The 20,884-nt window shown below is 39.3% G+C and overlaps 1 protein-coding gene across 1 annotated transcript; it reads right to left on the bottom strand.

Moving 5' to 3' along the window:
• Window positions 1-1,024: 1,024 nt before the first annotated feature.
• NMBR (neuromedin B receptor) lies at window positions 1,025-18,550 on the bottom strand (the record flags this gene model as incomplete). The annotated part of the gene is made up of 3 exons (XM_084202871.1): window positions 1,025-1,426; window positions 3,756-4,104; window positions 18,135-18,550. The coding sequence occupies 3 exons, from the start codon at window positions 18,548-18,550 to the stop codon at window positions 1,025-1,027; spliced, it is 1,167 nt and encodes a 388-aa protein (XP_084058997.1).
• Window positions 18,551-20,884: the final 2,334 nt, after the last annotated feature.

The following is a 20,884-nucleotide window of genomic DNA, read 5'->3' as shown; positions in this document are numbered from 1 at the left end:
GGGGTTTTTTATGACTTAGAACAAAGAATAAACCCACCCCAAACAAGAAGATGTTTTTACCAAGCAAGAAGATACCACAGGCAAACAAGCCTGCTGATGTGGCAAGTAGAAAAAAGGCCTCAGAATTTTCCACTGCAAGGAAACTGAATAACAACTTCCAGCTTAAACTGTAATGTACTGACTTTTAGTGATTGGAGACAGTAACATGAATATGGTAATGATAGCAGTTATGATAGGCTATAGATAATAGTTAAGGGATAGATTGGTTCTAATGTATTAAGATGCTCACCAAAGAAAAGTACATAATGCATTGTAACCAAAACCAAAGGGTCTCCAGGCCTGCCTGCAGCTGGAGCTGACAGCTGTAGGCACAGGCTCTGTTGCCCACGACCCTGGACTGCTGTAACCTCGTGGATGGAATAAACTGCATTTTGGAGAGCTGCCTAGAGTCCCACATCCCTCATTCTGGCTCTTACACGACACCCCTCTTCAAACTTTTATATGAACAGCCTTGTATCAGTAGAGGCAATAAGCTTCAGTCATTGTGTCTATTTGACTACCTGTGCTGACATATGAGCTGATTAAAGAAAAAATAAATTAAAAAGAAAAGTTTAATGGAACTTGCACACACATCAGAGAGCTAAGGTCATGCAAACTCTACTGAAGCAAAACATAAGCCTGGATCAATATTCAGTTAAAAATGCATATCAAAAAATCTATACTTTCATATCAGAAAATCTATACTTTTTAAAGCAATGTTTTATCAGATACACTGCTTTCCTTTATCTTAAACATATATCAGCATCTCCTTTTAAGTACAATATTATGTCAGTCAGATTTGTTTACTCAATAAAACATACTCTTCACTTCTAAGAGTCAGACAGTGTGAAATAACCTCAGATTGGCCAGAATTTTACAGAGCCTCTCTTCTGAGGACTGTCTAAGAACAAGAGCCAAAAGTGACTTACAAGCTGCAAAGGAAAAGTTCAGATTTGTTTCACAGTCAAAAATCACACTCATTAGATCATAATGACATTTCTTGTTTCAAGATGTGCCCATTCAATTGTGTCATGGTAGTTACTGTGTTCCTGGTGTTGCTTTTCAGGGAAGTCATTTGAATGGCAGAAGAGTTGCACAAGTAGCTGGCAGATCTCTCTTTCTGAGCTTTCTTCCTGCAGCGGAGCTGGTTGTTGAAATGTCTTCTAAAACTCTCACTGAGGAAATACAGTGCAAATGGGTTGACACAAGAGTTACAGAAGCTTAGCACTCGGGCCACTAAGGTAACAATCATATGTCCCATCGATGGATCAATCTTATTGTAATTAAAAGATCTGTACATGTATAGCACGTGGTTAGGAAACCAGCAGATAGCAAAGAAGCCAACAAAAACTAAAACAATTTTTGCCAGACGCTTCCGAGTTTCCATCTAAAAAGATGAAGAGAACCCAAATGAACAACAACAAACAGAGCTACCCCACACAACAGACTTAATTAAGATATGTAGCATTTTGCTATATTAGCTTCAGCAATTGTCATGAGTAAGGCCAGCAAAAATGCTTTCTTCGGGGCCTGAATTACTTTTGCTATCTCATTTACTTTCCTTTTCCCCTTTCAGTTAACTTTCAGTGAACTTTCTTACCTTTTGCAGTTACAGAAGGTTGCTCTTTCCATATGATACACACAGCAAGAGTGAATCATGACCCAAGGAAGCATTGCTTTTTAAAAGCCTGTATGCATGCACCAAAGGGTGCTATGAAACGTAACCTTTTCTGACGAGATCTCAGCGCTTGGCTCGAAACTTAAGTTTTAGTTAGAGAGCTATTTAGAAATAGCTTCTGGCTTCAAAATCTAGAGGCATCATGAGATAGACTTTACTAGGGTGTTAGCTACACAGTGGTACTTATGTCCTTTTGTTTTTCACTGAGGGTCTCAGCTTGCACCTCTCTCCTGGGGAAACCACCAAAATCATATTACACCATCTAAAGCATCTTAATTCCAGGGTAAGGTGAAAGGTTCCGTTAATTGCAAGAACTTCTCAAAACGTACCTTAATTGCAGTGCTAAAGTATAACGGATTACATTGTAGATACTGAGAGTGGATGAAAAAATGGCACGATAAGAGCCTACACAGAGGTTCCAAACTGAGAGAGGGAGATAAACTGGCCAGGTAGAAGGCACCAAAGAGAAGCAGAAAGTTTCCCCATATTCCTCCTAAAAGATTGTTATGTATATCAGGCATGTAATTTTGCAGAGGAAGGAAAGTTTTCTACTCTGCTCAATTTTCTGGGGAAAGAAAACCAAACAAGTGAATTTATTCTAACATTTTTTCAAAACCTGTGAAATTAATCTTTAAATTGTTTTCTTGGGTCTATCTAAACAAAAAACTGGGGAAATCAAAAAAGATGGGAAAACTCTAACATTCAAATTTGGTAGAATTTGCATTCAGACAGATTGCAAGAGCAGAGTAAAAGGTGCAGAAGTGTAGTGTGAATATTACACTTGGCTTAAAGAAACATGAGCTGATAGCAATAGTCTGAATTTATTTCCTCTTGCTGGGAGATATGTAAGTCCACCAGATTTTTTTATTCTTCAGAGCCTCATAGATGAACAAAGAGAAAAAAAACTAAGTAGAATGAAAAAATGTGTTCTTACTTTGAAAATACATGTGGGTTCAGAAATGTGGTATAAATTAAATATTGTTTCCATCCAGAGGGTTCAGCCAAAAGGCTCTCTATATTTCACAGGGAAATAAAATAATACATGAAGTGCTAATATGTATGCACTTTTGACAAGAAACAGACTAGAGTAGAAATGAAATGTTGCTCAAAAAAGGACATAAAGGAATGTAGTCTTTCAAAAAGAATGTGTGCATGCAAAGAGATTCCTAAGAGCATGGAAGTAGTTTTCTAAATTACTGGCAGAGAAAACAATTCAAAAATGTTTAAATTGGCATAATTATTTTTCTATCAGTACTACTGCTTTTGCAAAGCAGCTGAGGCACTTTCACTGCAAAAGTTGTTGTTTGTCCATATGTGTGTTCCTGCTAATGTTACTATCTTGTTGCTTCCTGTGCCTTACAGGGAAGATTAGCTTTGTCCAGCATTTCAAAATGGTTTGTCTCAAAGATATACAGAACCTATACCAAGAGTTTTATAGCATCTCTAACAGAAAAGATATTGGAAAAGCACAAGTTCAGTATTGTATCCAAGAAAGTTTAAAAAATCAGTTAATGCTCTATGTTCAAATTTCCAGCCTTCCTTCATCTGAAAAGAATCTTAGATCCCCTAAGTAAAGCTTTCCCTGCCTATGTCAGTTTTCTCATTTCCAAGCACAAATAAAAAGGGACAATTCTCAAAACATTCATGTAAGATTCCTCTCCTAAAATGACTGCCTACAGAGATGGGTGAAGCCACCATCATTAACTACAAACACATCATTCCTCAGTAAGAATACAAGTAATGGTTACAGTAACAGCACATACAAACATATATACTAATCTCATTTGCTGTTAGGAATGTGCATTCATGGCAGTGAATTTACAATTTTCCTTGTTCATATTCATTTACTACTGGTCTTCATATTGGGTAATTGCGAAAACAAGAAAATCTTGAGATAATCCTTGGTTTATTTTGTGTGGAAACTGAACTAATCCTCTGCAAAATCCAACAATTTGGATGTTATAATACCTTGGCTTTCATTTGTAAGTGTATACAGCACACAAATCTTTTACCAGGATGTAAAAAGCAAATTGCTTACCTGTCTTTTGGAATGCTCACTGTGTTCCCCAGGGATGTTGTGAGCACTTTTTATTAAACTCTTTGCAATATGATAGTAGTAGATACTGATAATTACAAGAGGGACAAGGAAATACACAAGGAAAAGCAGCACCGAATGGATCTTTGGGTGCATGTCATCTGTCATGGGGTATGGTATACATGCTGTGAAAGTGGCATTATCTGTGTCATTGATGTGAGCCAGTTCGGAGAACACTGCTTCAGGAACTGCCAGGAGCATGGAGATTACCCAGATGGCAGTGGCTTTGAGACAAGTCCACAGCACTGCACTGGAGGTCTGGATGTCCATGGGATTTACAATTGCTTTGTACCTGAAATTGACCAAAATGCAGATACAAATTAAAAAGTATTCAAATTCAACATGCAATGCAAAAGTTTACTTCATAACTTTGATTAAAATAATGTCATATTTTTTTCTTATTTGAAATGTCAAGGAGCTTTTAATCTTTCTTTAACTTACATTCTCTTAATCTCCACATTATTTTGTATACACTCATCAGAGGAGGCAGAAGAAGACCTGGATACAACCTGTGGCTGTAGGTGCCCATTCTGTGCCAGCGTGGTGAAAGTGAAGAATCAGCCAGGGCTCTACCCTTGGCTTCTCCAAATACCCCCGGCAAATCTCCTCATGTGCATCCTACCTCCATACTCCACATGTTCAGCACATGCACACGTAGTGTTTTCTTCCTTCTTTCCTTGGCTCCTGAAGCCCAGGGCTCTCTCTTGCTGCCACCAGAACTTTCCCACCCTAGCACACTGCCAGCCCCTCTCAGAGGAACATACACATCCTCATAAAGCCAGGCATTTATGACCCCCAACGGCCTGTGCAGAAAGTATTAAACTCCTACATAAAGTAAACATTCCCACATCAATAGCTGGAAGCTGCTGGTCTAGGCTGCATTTTGGAAAACTGTCTCATAATGTATGATTGCATATAAACCTTTGTGGAACCGATCATTTCATAGCCCCTGCAATGGAAACAGGAATAATTGCAGAGAATGGGAATATCACTCTAGAGCAAAGTAAAATAAATTAATAGAAGTTGACTTTGGTCAGGAATTTTTTTATTTAAAAAAATCATTCCAGGATGTGATACAAAGTCAAACTTTCCGCAAGAAAATGTAATTGTTATAAGGACAAATAGAATTTAAGAAAAATATTTTAAGGATACCTTAAAGCCCTACTTAAATTTTTAATTTATTCAAATTTTATTAAATGTAAGTAAATTATGCTTCAATGTTTTTATTAAAAACTAAATCTTAAACAAAGGTTAAACGAAACATTTCATTTTGTCTAAGCCGTGGCAATATGGAAGCTCAGGGGATTTTTCTTAACTGCATTAATTTTTTTTGGTTCTACTTTCAATTTGATTTGGGATGGCTGTGATCTTTTCTGAAAGAGCAAAAGTTTTGAGAAATGGAAAAAATTATTCTCCTTTAATATTCAAGGAAAAGTTTAACAGAATAAGGGGAGTCAGTAGAGGTTCATACTCCAGGTACATAACTTTGTTCATCCTCGGATGTTTGCAGTCTTTGGAGACTTTCAAATCACTTTCAAAGAGTGATTCATATTTTAGGCATATTAAATCTCCCTCTAGGGTGCTTGGTTTTTCCCTCTGTTAGCTACACAATGGGCTTAGATTAAGGAGAACAGTAAGTTAGATGCCTCTACTTTGTGATAAAATTCCATGTCCATGTATGTAGCTAGATGTACATGCCCATAGATGTATAAATATGTACGGGGATGAGCAAGTGTCTAAATACTTACCAAGGATTAGTTTATACCCAAATATAACTTGATTGCTGAAGGGAATGCTGATAAAATGGAGCTGTGATCCCAAACACCCCTCAGGGCTAATTTGCCTGACAGGTAGTTCATAGCCCCTCAACACCTTAAGCAGATGTTTGCAACTGGTTACGCCATGAAAACATCTGGAGCAGAGCACTGCAACAGTACCCAAGGAAACCTTTCCTTCACAGAATATGTCAGTCAAAATGTGCCTTAGGGTTCTCTTTCTCAGGTTTGTGACAAATCATATGATCACTAAATAATTAAAAATAATGGCTATTAATGTTCATATCCTCTCTAAATTCAAAGAGAATTTTTACTGTGTTTTCACCCCTATCATGGAGTAGAAAACAAAATTCAGCAAACTGTCTCTGTTAATTTATATTTACCATTTCTGCTGACACACACTGAGAAACTCCCTGGACACCAAGGTGTAAAGAAAGCCTTTATACTGCCATAGGAAGAACAGAAGTTTCTGCACAAAGCATGAATACTGCCCAGCACAAACTGTGACCTCATTATTAAATAATTGCTTCCTATTGCTGTCTGCCTTTATTTCATTACATAAAGACAGACCCTCTATTTTTGAGGCAATGTCAAGTCCTTACATCTGCTCATTTTTTAAAAAGTTTGCATTCTTAGGAAGAGCTGGTTTGGGGATTTTGGGGTAGGGGGAGGACACGATAAAAATAATATTTTGTAGTACATTTTTATTTCCTCTCCTTTTCCATTTCATTGCTTCAAAATATTTTAACCACAGTCCTATGACCCAAGTAAATGACCATGTCACAAATAGTTGTTTTAGCAGCAAATTGGCCTAGTTAATCTCTAAATGGAAGAATTTTTCACAAGTCTTTACATTAGCAGAAGATGTGACATATATTTGTACTTTGGTGTATATTGCTGTTTGAGCAAATAATATGCTTTTCCCTGAGCCATAACTTACTCCAAGTGGAAAGGCATTGAAGCAGGGTGCCCTTTTTCACAAAACAGCTGAGTTTAGCGCAAAACAAACCTCTTCTTTCATTCAGCTTGCTACTTTAGTGGCTACAAGGTGACACTCTTCCTAGGCACTCAGCCCTTCACCGTACTCAGTGTCAAGAAAAATGTACTGTGTTTTACAAAAAACCTGTCATCTTGTTTATATCTTTAAAAAGCTATGGAGTGAAAAGAAACAGGTTACAGATAAAATGAAATGTAGATGTAATGAGAAGTGATCCCAAAGTGAAAACCTAACCTCTTCTTTTGTATAAAACCAGTGAAAAGGCTAAAACATACCACCAACCATTCAAATTACAAAGACCATGTTTTCCATCAATAAAAACAATGTCAGTAAATTAGACTAACAGTGCAAATTAGTCAAATTAGTAAGTAAATTCATCTTTTCTTTTGCTTCACTGATGAAAAAGAGCAAATTATAGGTTGCCATGAAGTTCAGAAATAATTGTAAATATGCATTTGGTTTTAATTAAAAGCCATCATGCAAATTCTGTCTTCCTATATCCTCTCTTATTATCACAGCTGACAAAGGGACCCCAACTCAGGAAACTCTTCCTGCCTTTGAAGCTGTGGTTTCTGCCAACAGATACAAGCACAAACTTGCCCACTCTCCTTCAGCAGATTGCTTTAAAATGTGAAAAAAACACTACACAAAAAAAAAAATCTCCTCCCTTCTACACAATCCCAAAATAAATTCATGAAAAGAACATCCTCTTTCTCCAGAGGTATAACGTTGTGCTACCTTCTAAACTCCAACCTATTTTATATGCTTCTCCTAATCTTTGTTTTCAAAGACTTTCTAAAGGTATTTCTCAGCTCCAAATTAGAATGGAAAGCTCTACTGTTTCTGCTGCATCTACAATGCTATTTCCCTCCCACACAGCTGATTTCAAAAGCAGGTGCTCCTTTACTAGACCTATGCTGTCCTTCCTTTGTTTTCCTACCTCTTCTTCTCCAGTACTTTGTTGTGATGACCTTAAAAAATACTAAAAAGAAAGCCCCAAAATAACTAGTCAATACTTAGGCAGCCACTGGAAAATAGCCTACCATTCTAACTAGATTAGCCTCAATATCTCCTTGCCCTTTTGATTCTGCATGGTCTCTAGACCTTTTTTAAAAAGCCCTCCAGGTCAAGGACTTTCTTCTTCTTGCTGATTACATAGTAACTACCACAAATAGGACCCTAAATTATCACCTAATTTCCTGCATGAAATCACAATGAAAATAAATACAATAAAGAAGTGTTAGAAGCCAGGCAGGGAAGTTTCACATTACTTTGCTTGAATTTTCATTTTAATCCTGAAGCTGGAGGGGTTTGTTATTTGCCTCATTATAAATAAGCTTTTCAAAGTGATGTTGCTGTGCCATTGTATTGCATTTCCTGCAAACTAGAGTAATTTATCAAAACCATTCATATGTTAATCTTTTATTGTGCCCCTGCATGGTGCTTTCAAACACAAAAATTTTAACAACATAAAAGCTTATAAATATATCCAAAAAAGAAACCTGCTTGTACAATCAGTATTTGTTAAAAATACTCATATCATGTTCTACAGTAAAATGAAATTTTGGATGGGACCAAAGTCCTTTTCCTTGTATGGGCAGTTCAACTGGCCCAACTCCAGCTGAATCATTAAGAGGGCAACAATTTATCTAGCTGAAAACATGGTGGTATCATTTTATCGCTGGAATTGAGATGTGCATTCTTCTATATTCTTGCAATGTAAAGTACATTTCTCTTTTTTTTTTTTCAGGTACTAGCAATATTTTTATTCTATGCTTATCTCTTGAGAGCAAAGAATTGTATTTACTCAGGAATGAGCATCTCTGAGGTCTGATAGTGAACATAATGAACAGTGTTTGAAGTGCAGACTAGAAGACCATGTGCAAACACACTTAAAGTCAGTGTCAATGACGCATTCTGTGTTTCTCAGGGGCAAAATCTTAAGACTTTCCTAAGTGGAAAAAGTTTTCCACTCTGTAAAAATACACTCTGTTGAGCCAAAAACTATCAATAACAGTTCAACACTTGTTGATGATTTCTCTACCCTGAAAAGAATCAAACCAGAAGTTTCCCAGATGGTGGAAGGGTTTTTTTCTGCATGAAGTGTATTACCTGTCCTGTCCACCCAGTGTTTCAGAGGAGAAATTTTCTCTTTCATTTTTTCTTCTCTTTCTACTTCTGCTACTTGCTATTTGCCTCACATTAGCTAACTATGCTTCTTACAAGCTCGTGCAAATCTTGCAATGCCAGCTCATTGCCTGCAATCTGGACTTTACTTCTACTTCTCTAAAGCCATTCATTGATATCTGCACTAGTTAATAGCACAAGTTAAAAGTACCTTAATTACCATTTGTTCAATTCTGCTCCTGAAAGCAATATTAGTAAGTTGTTTCACCAGCTATTAGTCAGAAAAGTTCATAAATGTCAGTATTTCCAGTGAATTTAGGTTTGATGATTTCAAGTCACTGATGAACGTGTTTTAATGTATCTTAAGACTAATGGGTCTTCATTAGAGTTGCAGTTTCTCTAAGTTTCTGCTGTGAGAAGGAGGAGAGGACAGAGGGGAACCAAATCAAATAAAGATGCTACATCTCTATGAGCAAACCTAACAGTGCCACAGTCTATCTTTAGGCCTGGAGGCCAAGTGCCATTGGCCAGACATCCATGACTATTTAATTAATCTCTTTAATTGCCCAGTACAAGACCACCACATCCAAACAAATTAGGCAGTTTACACCTCTGCTGGTAATGGGCCCTGGGCTTTTGTTTAATCCTGAATCATGCCTAGAAATTGTTTAAAGAATACTGATTGACCCATGTCAAAACCTCATCATGGACCTTTACAAAACCAGTTTGACCAGTGTCTGACTGCCAGTCCTCAGTCCCATGTTCTGGTTCTGTTGAATATGGGTTTGTGCCTATATAGATAGATATACACAGACATATATATGTGCATAAAAAAAGCCCCCCACACTTTCAGGTGCCTGAAAACATCATCCAGCAGCCTTACACAATGGCTGACCCATCCCAACCCACGGTGCCCATTCTTGACTTTGAAAATAAGCAAGCAGTCGTATTTCCCCTGCTGTGCACGTCAGGAGCTCCCCAGATTGCAGTTTGCACCTACTCTGTTTGCACCTAAACTTCATTTACAATCCTGAAACTAAGCACAGCCAGGTTGAGGGGTCTGATCTCAAAGTTATGTTTAAATAATGGCTGGGGCACACCAAAGTCATCACCCTTCACAAAACTGCCACGGCAAAGGCAGCTCTGGCACGTGCCTCTCCAGGAACAAAATGGGGCCATTCGTGCAGCCAGGGTGTCTGGGAGCCATTGCCCAGGCTGCTAGACAGAGGCTCAAAATTAACATTTCACCTGTGAGCAGAGAACTTTATTCTTAGCCTGCTGCATCACACAAATAACTGCATATACTATTTCCCAGGGGGAAGTATAAGGAAGTTTAGCATGCGTATTCTCTTGGCTTCTACCACCTTTCTCAACAATTTATCCCGTTCCAACACTAGTCTGGAATTCTGGATTTAGATTATGCTCAGGAGGGGAGGATGGGATGAGGAGAAAGTCAGTACCTAGGCTAGATATTAGGCCTTGCAATGTGCAGCCTGGACAAGCATAGGTACTTTCTGGCTTTGTCCCCTAGATCTCTTTTCTCCTATTAAAAAAGCTTAGAAAACAACAACTAGCCTTGTTTAATTCTTTCAGGGTTTACAGTCTCAATCCTGAAGGGTCAAAGAACTTTGATAAAAGTGAAATCCATTTCTCCAAATGAGTTTGATCCAAATCCCATCGATACCCCAACCTTTAGATTGATGAGACAGAGTTGCATGCTTGTCTGCATATTTACTATGTGCTTACTGCACGTCTCTCAGCAAAAATATCTATACATACTTGAATGAAAAAAATCTCATAAAATCATCAGTGCTGGATCAGAAGGTCAAGAAAAATATTAACTACAGAAACTAGAGTGTCTGAAAGAAGAAATCCCAAGTGTAAAATATGCTTAGTGTCATTTTACCTTTATCAAGATTTTGTTATTACAAAACAATTTCTCCCATTTCATTGATGAATTCAGTTATAATCCAGGCCACAGCAGATAACATAGTGTTGTGTAGAACATTACAGATGATTTTTAGAAATGTTACAAGCCAGAAAGAATTAAATAACCAAACCTCTATTAATATACCTAGAACAGACTTAGATTTTCCCATTTGAGAATCTAGACCCTAAATCTCTAATTTCTAAATTCAAAAATCAGCAAATTCATTGATTTGCTCCAGTATTATCATCTAAAAGTTCTACTCTCTCAATTTTAAAAACATTTCCAGTTCAATTTTATTTGCAAGTTCTGATCTTGGTCTACCCTGAAATAAGTGTAGATGGAAAATAAACAAGTACACACCATGATAAAAAAGAAAAAGAAATATAAAAACTCCATAGAGGGAAAAGTTAATGTAGTAACCCTTAAAATACATTTAATCAAACAAACTTGGAGCCCAAACACAAGCATGAAACTAGTCTTAAAAAAAAAATATGAAAAGCAGTTTGAAAAAAATGAAACATTTGAAATAATCATGTGAAGGAAAAAACAAAATTATATGAGATATAATAACATATCAGAATAACCCATTTCTCTCATGTTGATACACACACCACAATTTTATTTTGATATTTGCTTATACAAGCCTGGAAACACACAAATCTACATGCAGCAGATGCAATTATGAAAAGCTTTTGTGGACTGTTTGTCTTGTGATTATTTTCTCTGTTACCTGAAAAGCTGTGTCAACTTAATTCCAAAATATGCTTCTCTTCAATGGACATCAAAGTAGGTTTCCTCTTATTTCTACAAATTTAATGAACTTGTAAGAACTTACTTGCTCTTCGTAATTACACAGTTAAATTACACTGAATCTTAGAATGGTTTAGAAGTTGCTAGTGGAACATGTTTAGACCTAGGAATTGCGACTACAAATACCTTGTTTCATTAATACAGATAAAAACTAATAAAATAATTTAGCACCAGAAATACACAGTCTGGTTCTGCAGCAGAACTCATATCATAAATACACAAGTTCTTCTGTAATTTAACAATTTAAAATGAAGATTCAATTAAATTATCCCTTTCAGGAATATATTGAAGAGTTCCATCACACTGCAGAGATGTATTATTTATTCTCTAACAGACTTATCATGTGAAATCTTTTCCCTAGACAAAGCATTGCTACAGCATACTTGATCTTTGACATCATTTCTGAGGATCTGCTAAATGCTGACTTGAGAATTCCAGCATTCCGATTCGTAATAGCCCATTGCAGTGTAATAGATAAGGGAATCATGTACTACATTATGCTAAGGAGCAAAAAAATAAAATAAATGAATGGTGATATGCATGCTTGTTAAGAATTGGGCTGGATCTGCTGTGTAGCAGCTATTTTGTCTGTCACAGACACAGGTTTTACCGAATAGCTCAAAGAAGCAGGAAACAGGAGGGATGGTTTTGAAGCAGTTTCTCTGTGTTTAGGTTGCAGCCTACAAAAGGCAATCTAAACACCAGCATTTGCAGTAGTTAAAACAAAGTGTCTTCTGCCAGCTCGGCACAGGCACTGCATTGATCACTGACTGGGATAAACACCACTGCCATTTCTCACTTCACCATCCTCAACCTAAGCTGTTTCTCTATGGGTTGGAGAGTACACACAGGACATGCACAAAGGCAGGAGTTTAAGAGATGCATGTGCCTGTAAGAAGTTTGAGAAATAGTTGCCCAGCTTGGCAGGAAAATGTTATTTGCTGAGAAATCATTTTCAGCTGTGCAGAGCCAGTCACAAGAGGAACTTCTCCAACAGCTGATTCGAATTGCCTGGCTTGGACAATATTACCCTAGAATAGTTAACTCCTTAATCTACTCCAGACATAAAATTCTTTCTGCAATCTCTAGGTCTAAACATAGTGGGGAAGGGGTAGTTCTGCTATCTCTCTTTTTTTCTGGGATATTTTATATCATACTCCTTTTATCTGCATTAGATAGATATAAATTAATTGGAAAATTATTGGGTGGGGACAGGCCTCATTGTCTCATTTGACAAAGGTTTTCTGGGAAGCTTTATTTTGAGAGTCAAGTTTGCATATATGAACTAAAAGGCAAGTTGAAAAAATGTGACAAAGCTTGCCAAACCTCTCTTAAATTTCTTTTGCATTGCCTGTTATTGCACAATTACAACCATAGTACTGTAGCCTCGTGTGAGAGAAACATCTGGACCATCATTTATTTTAATGTACTTCACTAATTCATTCATTCAATACATTTACCTCAAGTGTTAGGGTATCTAAAATAAATATTTATAGAATCTCATAGTTCTACTTCATCCATATATTTTTGTTTTCCCATCTACTGTATAATGCTAAGGCATAGTTTTTCACTTATAATCTTCCATTTTACCTTTGATTATTTTTTTATTTATTCTTTGATTAATTATAAGTAACTTTCAATATGTCATTTAATACAATTTTACTCATAAGGAGTCCTTAGTTCCTGACTATCAGCTATTAGAGCTCAAAAGGAAATCATGTCCACTGTCCTGCTTCACCTGCTCCACTACATGTAATAAGAAATGAGGATTTTATATTTTTTCAATCCCTGTATTTCAGCCTGAATCAGCATCTGCCATAATAAAAGAAGAAACTAAAAATAAAGTGCAAGAAAAGGAAAAAGAGGTTTTCATTAAAGTGATATTACTAATGAAAAACCCAAAGAAGGGGTTTGGCAGAAGGTAGTAGGGCAGCTTTTCACACTTGAGAATATTTCCAAAGTTCCCAAAAAAAGGAGATAATCGACTAGCAAACTGAGCCAAACCAGATTTTGCTATCAGATGTCATCAGAAGTCAGCACAGGGTGCAAACTTGCAAAAAAAATTTTTGACTTTTTCTAGATACAGATTGCAGTCTCCCAAATCTCAAACAAATATAAAGAAAAAAATAGAAGGAACAAATAGTTTAGCTATGAAAATCTATAGAATACATTTTAATCATCTCAGGCACTATATTTAGCTATTTAAGTATGAATTTAAATTTTCCAACTGTTACATGTTAATCAAGTATTTGTCTCATCAAAGGTGTCTTTATGTCACATGACTTAGGAAGAAAGCAAATACGATGCTATTCCAATTGTAGTCGGGTGAGTTTGACTTTGCTGTCTCCATTAGAGTGCAGCAGAACTGCATTAGATCTAACACATTTAAATCTTTCATTAGAAATAAAATTCAGTGTAGGAAAAGAAACAGAATTAAATTTAATCCTATTTTTACAGATCACTTAAAAAATGAGGCATAAATGACAGCTAAAGAGAAAAGGAAAGGCTATATGGGACAAATCTAAAGCGTTTGCAGGGGCTGCTGTTTATTCCTCCAAATGCTGTTCACTGCAGATGCCTTGGAATTTTGTAGGTACCACACAATAATGCAGTAACGCCAGAGGTGTACATTGTAGCACCCAGCCTTAATTCACTGCACCCAGAGCTCTCCACACCAAGGTTAAAATGTCATCCAGACCTCTAACTCTGAAAAGCATCCTGGAAACTCCTTTCCATAATGCCCTGCTTAAGTTCTTACCCTAGCTAGATTCCTTCCCATGCACAAAACAGCAAGATTCCCTCACCCTGAGAAAAATACGAGAATCCCTAATGGGCCCAGTTTGCCTTCTGAGCTAAATGTACGGTCCATCATAGACACAAACTGGAAAAACACTTTGTGCAGCAGTAAGCAAATTCACTGGATGGGTCAAGTCAGGTTCATCCCTGGCTTCTGCCCTTTTTGCAGTGAGGAGATGCTAGCACACATTTTCTTCATGTGTGTCATGCTGCAGTCCCTCTGGCAAACACTTCTGACTTCTTTATTTTTATCCTTTTTATCTAAGGCCGCACCAAGTCCTGAGATGTTCTCATCAACATCCATTAGCCCTTACCAAAACTGCAGTCCATGGACTCGGGAGAAACAAGCTCATCAAGGCCCCATTCTTCAATTCTTGTCCCACCACATCTTTAGGAAGTGCATCCCTGCTTGTCGTGCACCAGCTCTGGGCACTTATCCCTGCTTATCATGCACAGCCCAGGGTGTACTGGGTGCTTTTGGGAGTGTTCTATCCTACACTCCCCTTAGTTCCCCTCTTTTTTTGGTACAGTTTTTTCTTTCAGCCCTCTTCCTTTTCCTCATTTGTTGTCCAGTCTATTAAGTTTTGTCTTTCTGTTTCCCACCCTCACTTTTTTCTTTGGTTTTATAAGCAAGAGAAACATTAAGATTTGTAGAGGTGGTCTGGTTTCTCCCCAGTAGAGAAAACTCAGTGGCCATGAGGGGCAGGGTTGCTGTCCCTACATATCCTGCATGGCAGTGAGAAGGGACAGCTGGCTCAGCAGCACATCTCCTGCGCTGCCTTCTCCATCCCATAAGAGAGGGAGACTGCATCCTGCTCTGACACCAAAACCCTGTGCCACCAGTGCCACCACTGCATCATCTCTGCTGCCACCATCCCCACGTGCACCACTGACCTCCCACCCCTCTCTGCCCCAACACGTGTGGGGCTCCAGCAGGGCACCTCTCCCCACACCTGGCAGCCAGACCTCCAGGAGCTCAGGGGTGGGAAGAACCAGCTGCTATTCCTGTGATGGGGATGGGCAACCTCAGGCAGATATACTGCTAAATTCTATCTGCATGGAGGGGAAGTCTGGAAAGTATTGTTAAAAATTACATATTACATTTGTACACACACACATAAAACCCCCAAATTAAAACTCAAATAACCTCAATACAAGATAATGAAGTATCCAAATAAAAGGGGCATGTTTGTCACACTGAAAACATTACTGATGCTGAGGATTTCCATGACAAAAAAATCTGTATGAAATCAAGCAACTTTACAAAATATATACATATGCAACTATATACTACTACTTTTACTAAAGTAAAAGTAGTAATATATAATTTCTCTTCCTTCAGTTTGTTGGCAACAATCATTCGGAGTTTGCAGCTTCTGTAGCTACTTACATTAAATGTATCACACACAAGGAAAACGTTATGCAGAATTTCCACATAAACAATAAGTATTAATTTGACTGTGGAAACCAAGACAACCTCCCTCATCCTAATTTACACAAGCATGCTCCAAAGAATCCTAAGTATTCCTAAATCTGCTCTTTAGTGTAATCAATGTCTGGCACTCTATACAGTCTCATGGTTACAAGGAGCAAAAAGCAGGAAAGGCTTTAATTAGCCTATATTAAAATGTACTTTGAACATTACCTGGGAAAGAAGGGGCCACTAAGAAGACATTGTGTACCAGACCAAATACTGGATTATAATAGATCCCTCTTGGTGGCATCACTGCTTACAAACTGCTAACATCCTACCCTACATTCACTTATCTGGAGAAAACACTGCCCACAGCCAGGCACCACCTCTTCAGCACCTCTTGGGTGCAGGATGCTGCCAACACTTCTGATCTGCCAGCATAACCACACACAACTGATCTAGTTACAACATACATCAGAATCTGGCTATAGATTAGTGTCACAGAAACCCCTCCACAAAAGTGCCTCCCCTCTAGTCCAACACAAGTGTTGTACAAAGAGTAGATTTGACTCCAACCCAGACACCACTGAAAGGTCAGCCAGCTTCACTCAGCAGTCTCCTGGGCCCTAGGAGACTGATCTCTGAAGTCAGTGGAAGATCTTCTGACTGGAAAATAAAAGGTGTTTTTTTTTTATCTCATTGACCTAAAATAAAACTACAAAGGTTAAATAAACATTATAAATTCCTAGTATAACCATTTATGACATTGGCATATACTGTGGAGTCCAAAATGCTGGAGAAATGTATTTATTATGAGCTTATTTGGTCTCAGCAAAAAAACTGTAACTGTTTATGCGTGATTCTGGATACATTAGGCATAAAGAGAGTCAGCACTATAAATTCTTGACTCTTTACTGATAGAAAAAGAGGGATATAAAATTATCTGGAAAAAAAATCAAACAGCAAATGTTCCAAAGCTATATAAAAGGCAAATGAATGAATCGTTAAACATTAAATCACCAGCATTGCCTCACATTACAGTTCTCTAGAGAAATGATCTCCACTAACTCCTTCCCTTTTCAAACAAGAGGTACACCACAAGATATGAAGGAGTGGAAATAGAGCAGAAAGAGAATTGCAGGGTTTCCTTGGATCTGTAAGGACAGATTTTGAAATACTATTCAACTGAGGTAATCAGAGAGCTACAGGTGTTCACTTTAAGATGTGTTTTGCAATCTCTTCTTCAAAACCATAATCCATTTTCACAATTTACAGTCTTTATGGACAAGTACTTTAGGTCCTGAGGTCCTGATTCAAACAAAGCTGAAATTAATGTTCACTGAAGACTACCCTCAAGTGAAATCAAACAATGGACTGAATTAGTTTAAAAAAAAAAAAAAAAAAAGAAAAAAACAACAGAAAATAAAGGATTAAAAGTTTTAAACATTAACATCCTAAACATTACTCTAAGTGTGAAGATGTATTTCTAAACTCAACTCTTCACATCATGCACCAATATAATGAAGTGGCTCAGTTCAAAACCCAACAAAAGAAAATAGATGAATGTCTATGGAGAAGGAATTAAACATTTTTATTTCTGGCCCAAAAAGATTGCTCAGATAAAAAATAAAGATAATTTATATAATTTAAGTTTGCAATTACACTGCAAGATTTTGTCTTGCAGAGCCTTAAGCACAGTTCTACAGGCACTCAGTTGCTATAAATTTCTTAAGTACCCATTCACAGTAATTGGGAGGAAAAACTGGGGATTCAGTTTTTTGTTTTTTCCTAATTTGACAAATAAGGGAGATTAAAGTGTTACTTCCTAGTTTGTTTGGGGGTATTTCCTTTTTATTTTTTTTCCTTCTTTTCTAAAAGTTCAGAAGATAATAAGAATAGTCTGAACAAAAGTTTAAGACTGACAATTAAAACAGAGAAATTTGGTGTCCCTGAATTCCCAGAAGCTAAGCTAGTTCTGGCAGTCACCTCTGGTAACCTGCTCTTCTACTAAGGCACAGACACAGGCACACATGTGTACACCTTCTCAGCAGAAAGAAATAAGTTGATTAAAAATACATCTGCACCTAACCTGGTTTAAATCACTCACTGCCCATAGACACAACACTGTGACTTGGCAAGGGTCGTATCTGGCATCTAAAACCTTACCCTAATTACCTAAGTTACCCAAAATTTCAATATATAGACTGTTACAGAACCATCCCAGAGGTGCAGAAGACAGGGCTAAACTCAATTCTTGCAGCTGACACCCTGGAAGCTGGGGACCAGGCACAGCCATTTTCAGATATCCTTTAACTTCAACTAGTACCACCTAGGGAAGAAGAAGCACAGGCATCTCACAGGTTGGAATGAGGGAACTGCAAACCAGGGATGCCTTATCTAGAGAGGTGCTTTACCTTTCATCCAGCCTTAGCTCAAATTGTAGAGAGCTGAAGTGGCAGCCCAACTTTCCTACCTGTCAGCACTGAGGGCAGTGAGGGTGAAGACAGAGACACCAACAGAGGTCAGCTGGATGACAGGGATGAGCTTGCAGCCCACTTCTCCAAAGAGCCACTCTTCAGAGAAATACCGGGAGGCATCCACGGGCACACAGGTCACTAGCAGGAGCAGATCACCAGCAGCGAGGCTGGAGATGAAGATGTTGGGCACACTTCTCATGGCGCTGTTGGAAATGAAGATCTTCATGAGGGTGATGTTGCCCAGCAAGCCGACAGTGATGATGAGCAGGTAAAGTGAAGGGATCACGCAGCGGATGATGAACACGGCCGTGCCTCTCCCCGGGGACAGCAGGGCTGTGTCGGGCACCAGGCGGACACTCCCATTCTCCCCGAGGGGCATTGCTGTGAGCTCGGGCGGGGGCTCTGGCTCCATCCTACAGCTTCGCGTGCCCTGAAGGTCTCCAGTGCAAAACGCAGTGGGAGGCACAGCAAAGCTTCACCTCTGTGCAAGTCAATCAACTTTCCCCCTTCTCTACTGCCTTTCTTCCTACCCCTTCTCTGCCGAGTTTTCTCCCTTAGGAAATGCAGAGGAATGTCCGCCGGAGCAGCGGTCGGGGAGGGAAATAAGAACTCCGGTGCGCTGCCCCTCAGCTCTTCGGACGAGCCTCTCCCGGTGGGCAGGAGATCCTGAGGGGACCCTGGGGTCAGAGAACGCCGTCGGGACAGCCGCCCCCTGCCTCGTCCCCGGGAGCGCCCTCGGCGCGCCGCCGCTGCCACCGCGGCGAATGCGCGCTCCGGCCGCCGCCCCCGCGGAGCCGCCAGCGCTGTCCAGCGGCGCCGGTGCTGCTCGGGCCGCGGCGCCGAGGGCGGGGGCGAGGCGCAGAGCGAGCCCGCTCCTCACTCACTCCGCAGCACCGGCTTATACCTGGTTCGGCGAGGGGCCGCCCCGCCCCGCCCTCCTCCTGCGAGCGCCCGTGCCCTCGCCCCAGCCCCGCGCCGCCGAGGGGGATCTTGCGGGGGAGGGAGAGGCGGATCCCGGAGCCGCCGCCGCCGTCCGCGGCGTCCCAGCCCCTGAGCGCGATGGGCACGACGTGGTGAGCGGGAGGGAAGAGGGAAGCCGCTCTCCCCGCCGCTGCCCACCGCAAAGTAGCCCCCGCCAGGCTCTGCCCGGCAAACGGGAGAGCTGTCCGACACGTCGGACAGAACGCAGGATCGCCTCCGGAAACTCGTCTTCCAGCATCTTACTCAGGTGAAACCACAGTGCTTTGAAACGCAGGGTGGCAGGGAGCGAGGGGCGTGAGAATGAAGAGATTTTATTCCTGACATCCAGCTGTGGGCTGTGCATAGATCTTACTCAAAGACATCAGCTGAGTTTAAAGTTTTAAGGCTTGATTTGCGAAGCTGCATTTCACAGTGGTCTCGACTATGGAAAGGGGGACAGATGATGTGTTTTATCCATTACTTACTCTGCAAATGGTATAACACAGTGGAGAATGAATTTTGTTTGCCTCTTTGAAAAGTAGAATTTGTCTCTAATGCTTCTTGATTTTCAGTGAGGTAATGTCTTTTACTTCCTAGTGTCTGCACATGTATAGGCTTTCCAAACAGCTCCATATGTTTCCAGCAGAAGCCATGGACGTAGGTAGTTGTGTAAATATGCTGGGAGACAGGCAGACCCGTTGGACTGAAGTTTCCAAGATAAAAAATTAAGGTAGAATAACAGCATTGTCCAGTAACATGCTCTGCAGACTGATTCCTTGATTTCTTTTTCTCAAAAGAGAGGATTCATGAGCTTGTAGAGAACTAGCTTGTTCATATTGCTGCAGCAGTTCTCTTGAAGCTCTATGAGTTTATGACAGGTCTACGGAGAATCTGACCACTGAAATATCAGAAGCAAAGTATGTCACATGTGCATGGCCTGTCCATGGCATGCTGTCTAGTGTAGGAATTAAACCAGTGATTTCTTCTTAAATAAACTTTTACTAAGATTATTTAAAAAAAAAAAGGATTGATGTTTCTTTAAAGTTACACTTCTCTGTATCTATTCATTGATCATTGTGACTCTTCTCACATCCCTGAATATATAAATGTGTTAAAGTTGTGTAAATTAATGATTCATATAAATGAGTAATTTGTTTGAACCCAGCCAGTGCTAGGCCTCAGAAAGGATCAGGCTGGATACTTAATCTTTACCACTAAGAAGCTCATCAGAATCATCACAGAGCTCCTCTGGAGGTGATTCTTGTTACCAATCAAGTTCCTTCCACACAGTTTTAAATTCAGCTATGCTCCCACTGAGGCAGCCTTACTGATGGCTTACATATTTATATAAATTGCTGGGACCCTCTATTTTTGGTGAGCATACGTGAAATTTTCTAAGATCAACTATAGTCATGTTTCTGTTAACACTCCAAATTCCTCTTTATAGTTCCCATTGGCTGGATCCAATATAAGTCTTTTAGTGTGGTTTTAACACTGGGAGTATGGTCCTTTTGCTAATTCGTTTGAAAATGGGTTTATATATCAACAGAAAATATGATTCCCATTGGAGAATAGTTTAAATTCAACTTGTCTTTAATATTGATTTTCTTGGGACAAGAGGAAGTTGAGTCTTTTTGCATGAATAGCAACAAAAGAACCCTTTAAAAACTTCTATTGATATAAACTTGTTGCAGTTTCCATGGACAGAGGTGAGACCCCTTGCTTTTTGTTTCACAACGCTACCACTCCTACTGCTGCCTTCCAGGAGAATTTCTTCTATCGTAGT

The sequence above is a fragment of the Fringilla coelebs genome (assembly GCF_963513975.1).
Source record: "Fringilla coelebs genome assembly, chromosome: 3".
Taxonomy (NCBI): Eukaryota; Metazoa; Chordata; class Aves; order Passeriformes; family Fringillidae; genus Fringilla; species Fringilla coelebs.
Note: the sequence above shows the minus strand (reverse complement) of the source record. Positions and strands in the feature narration are given on the sequence as shown.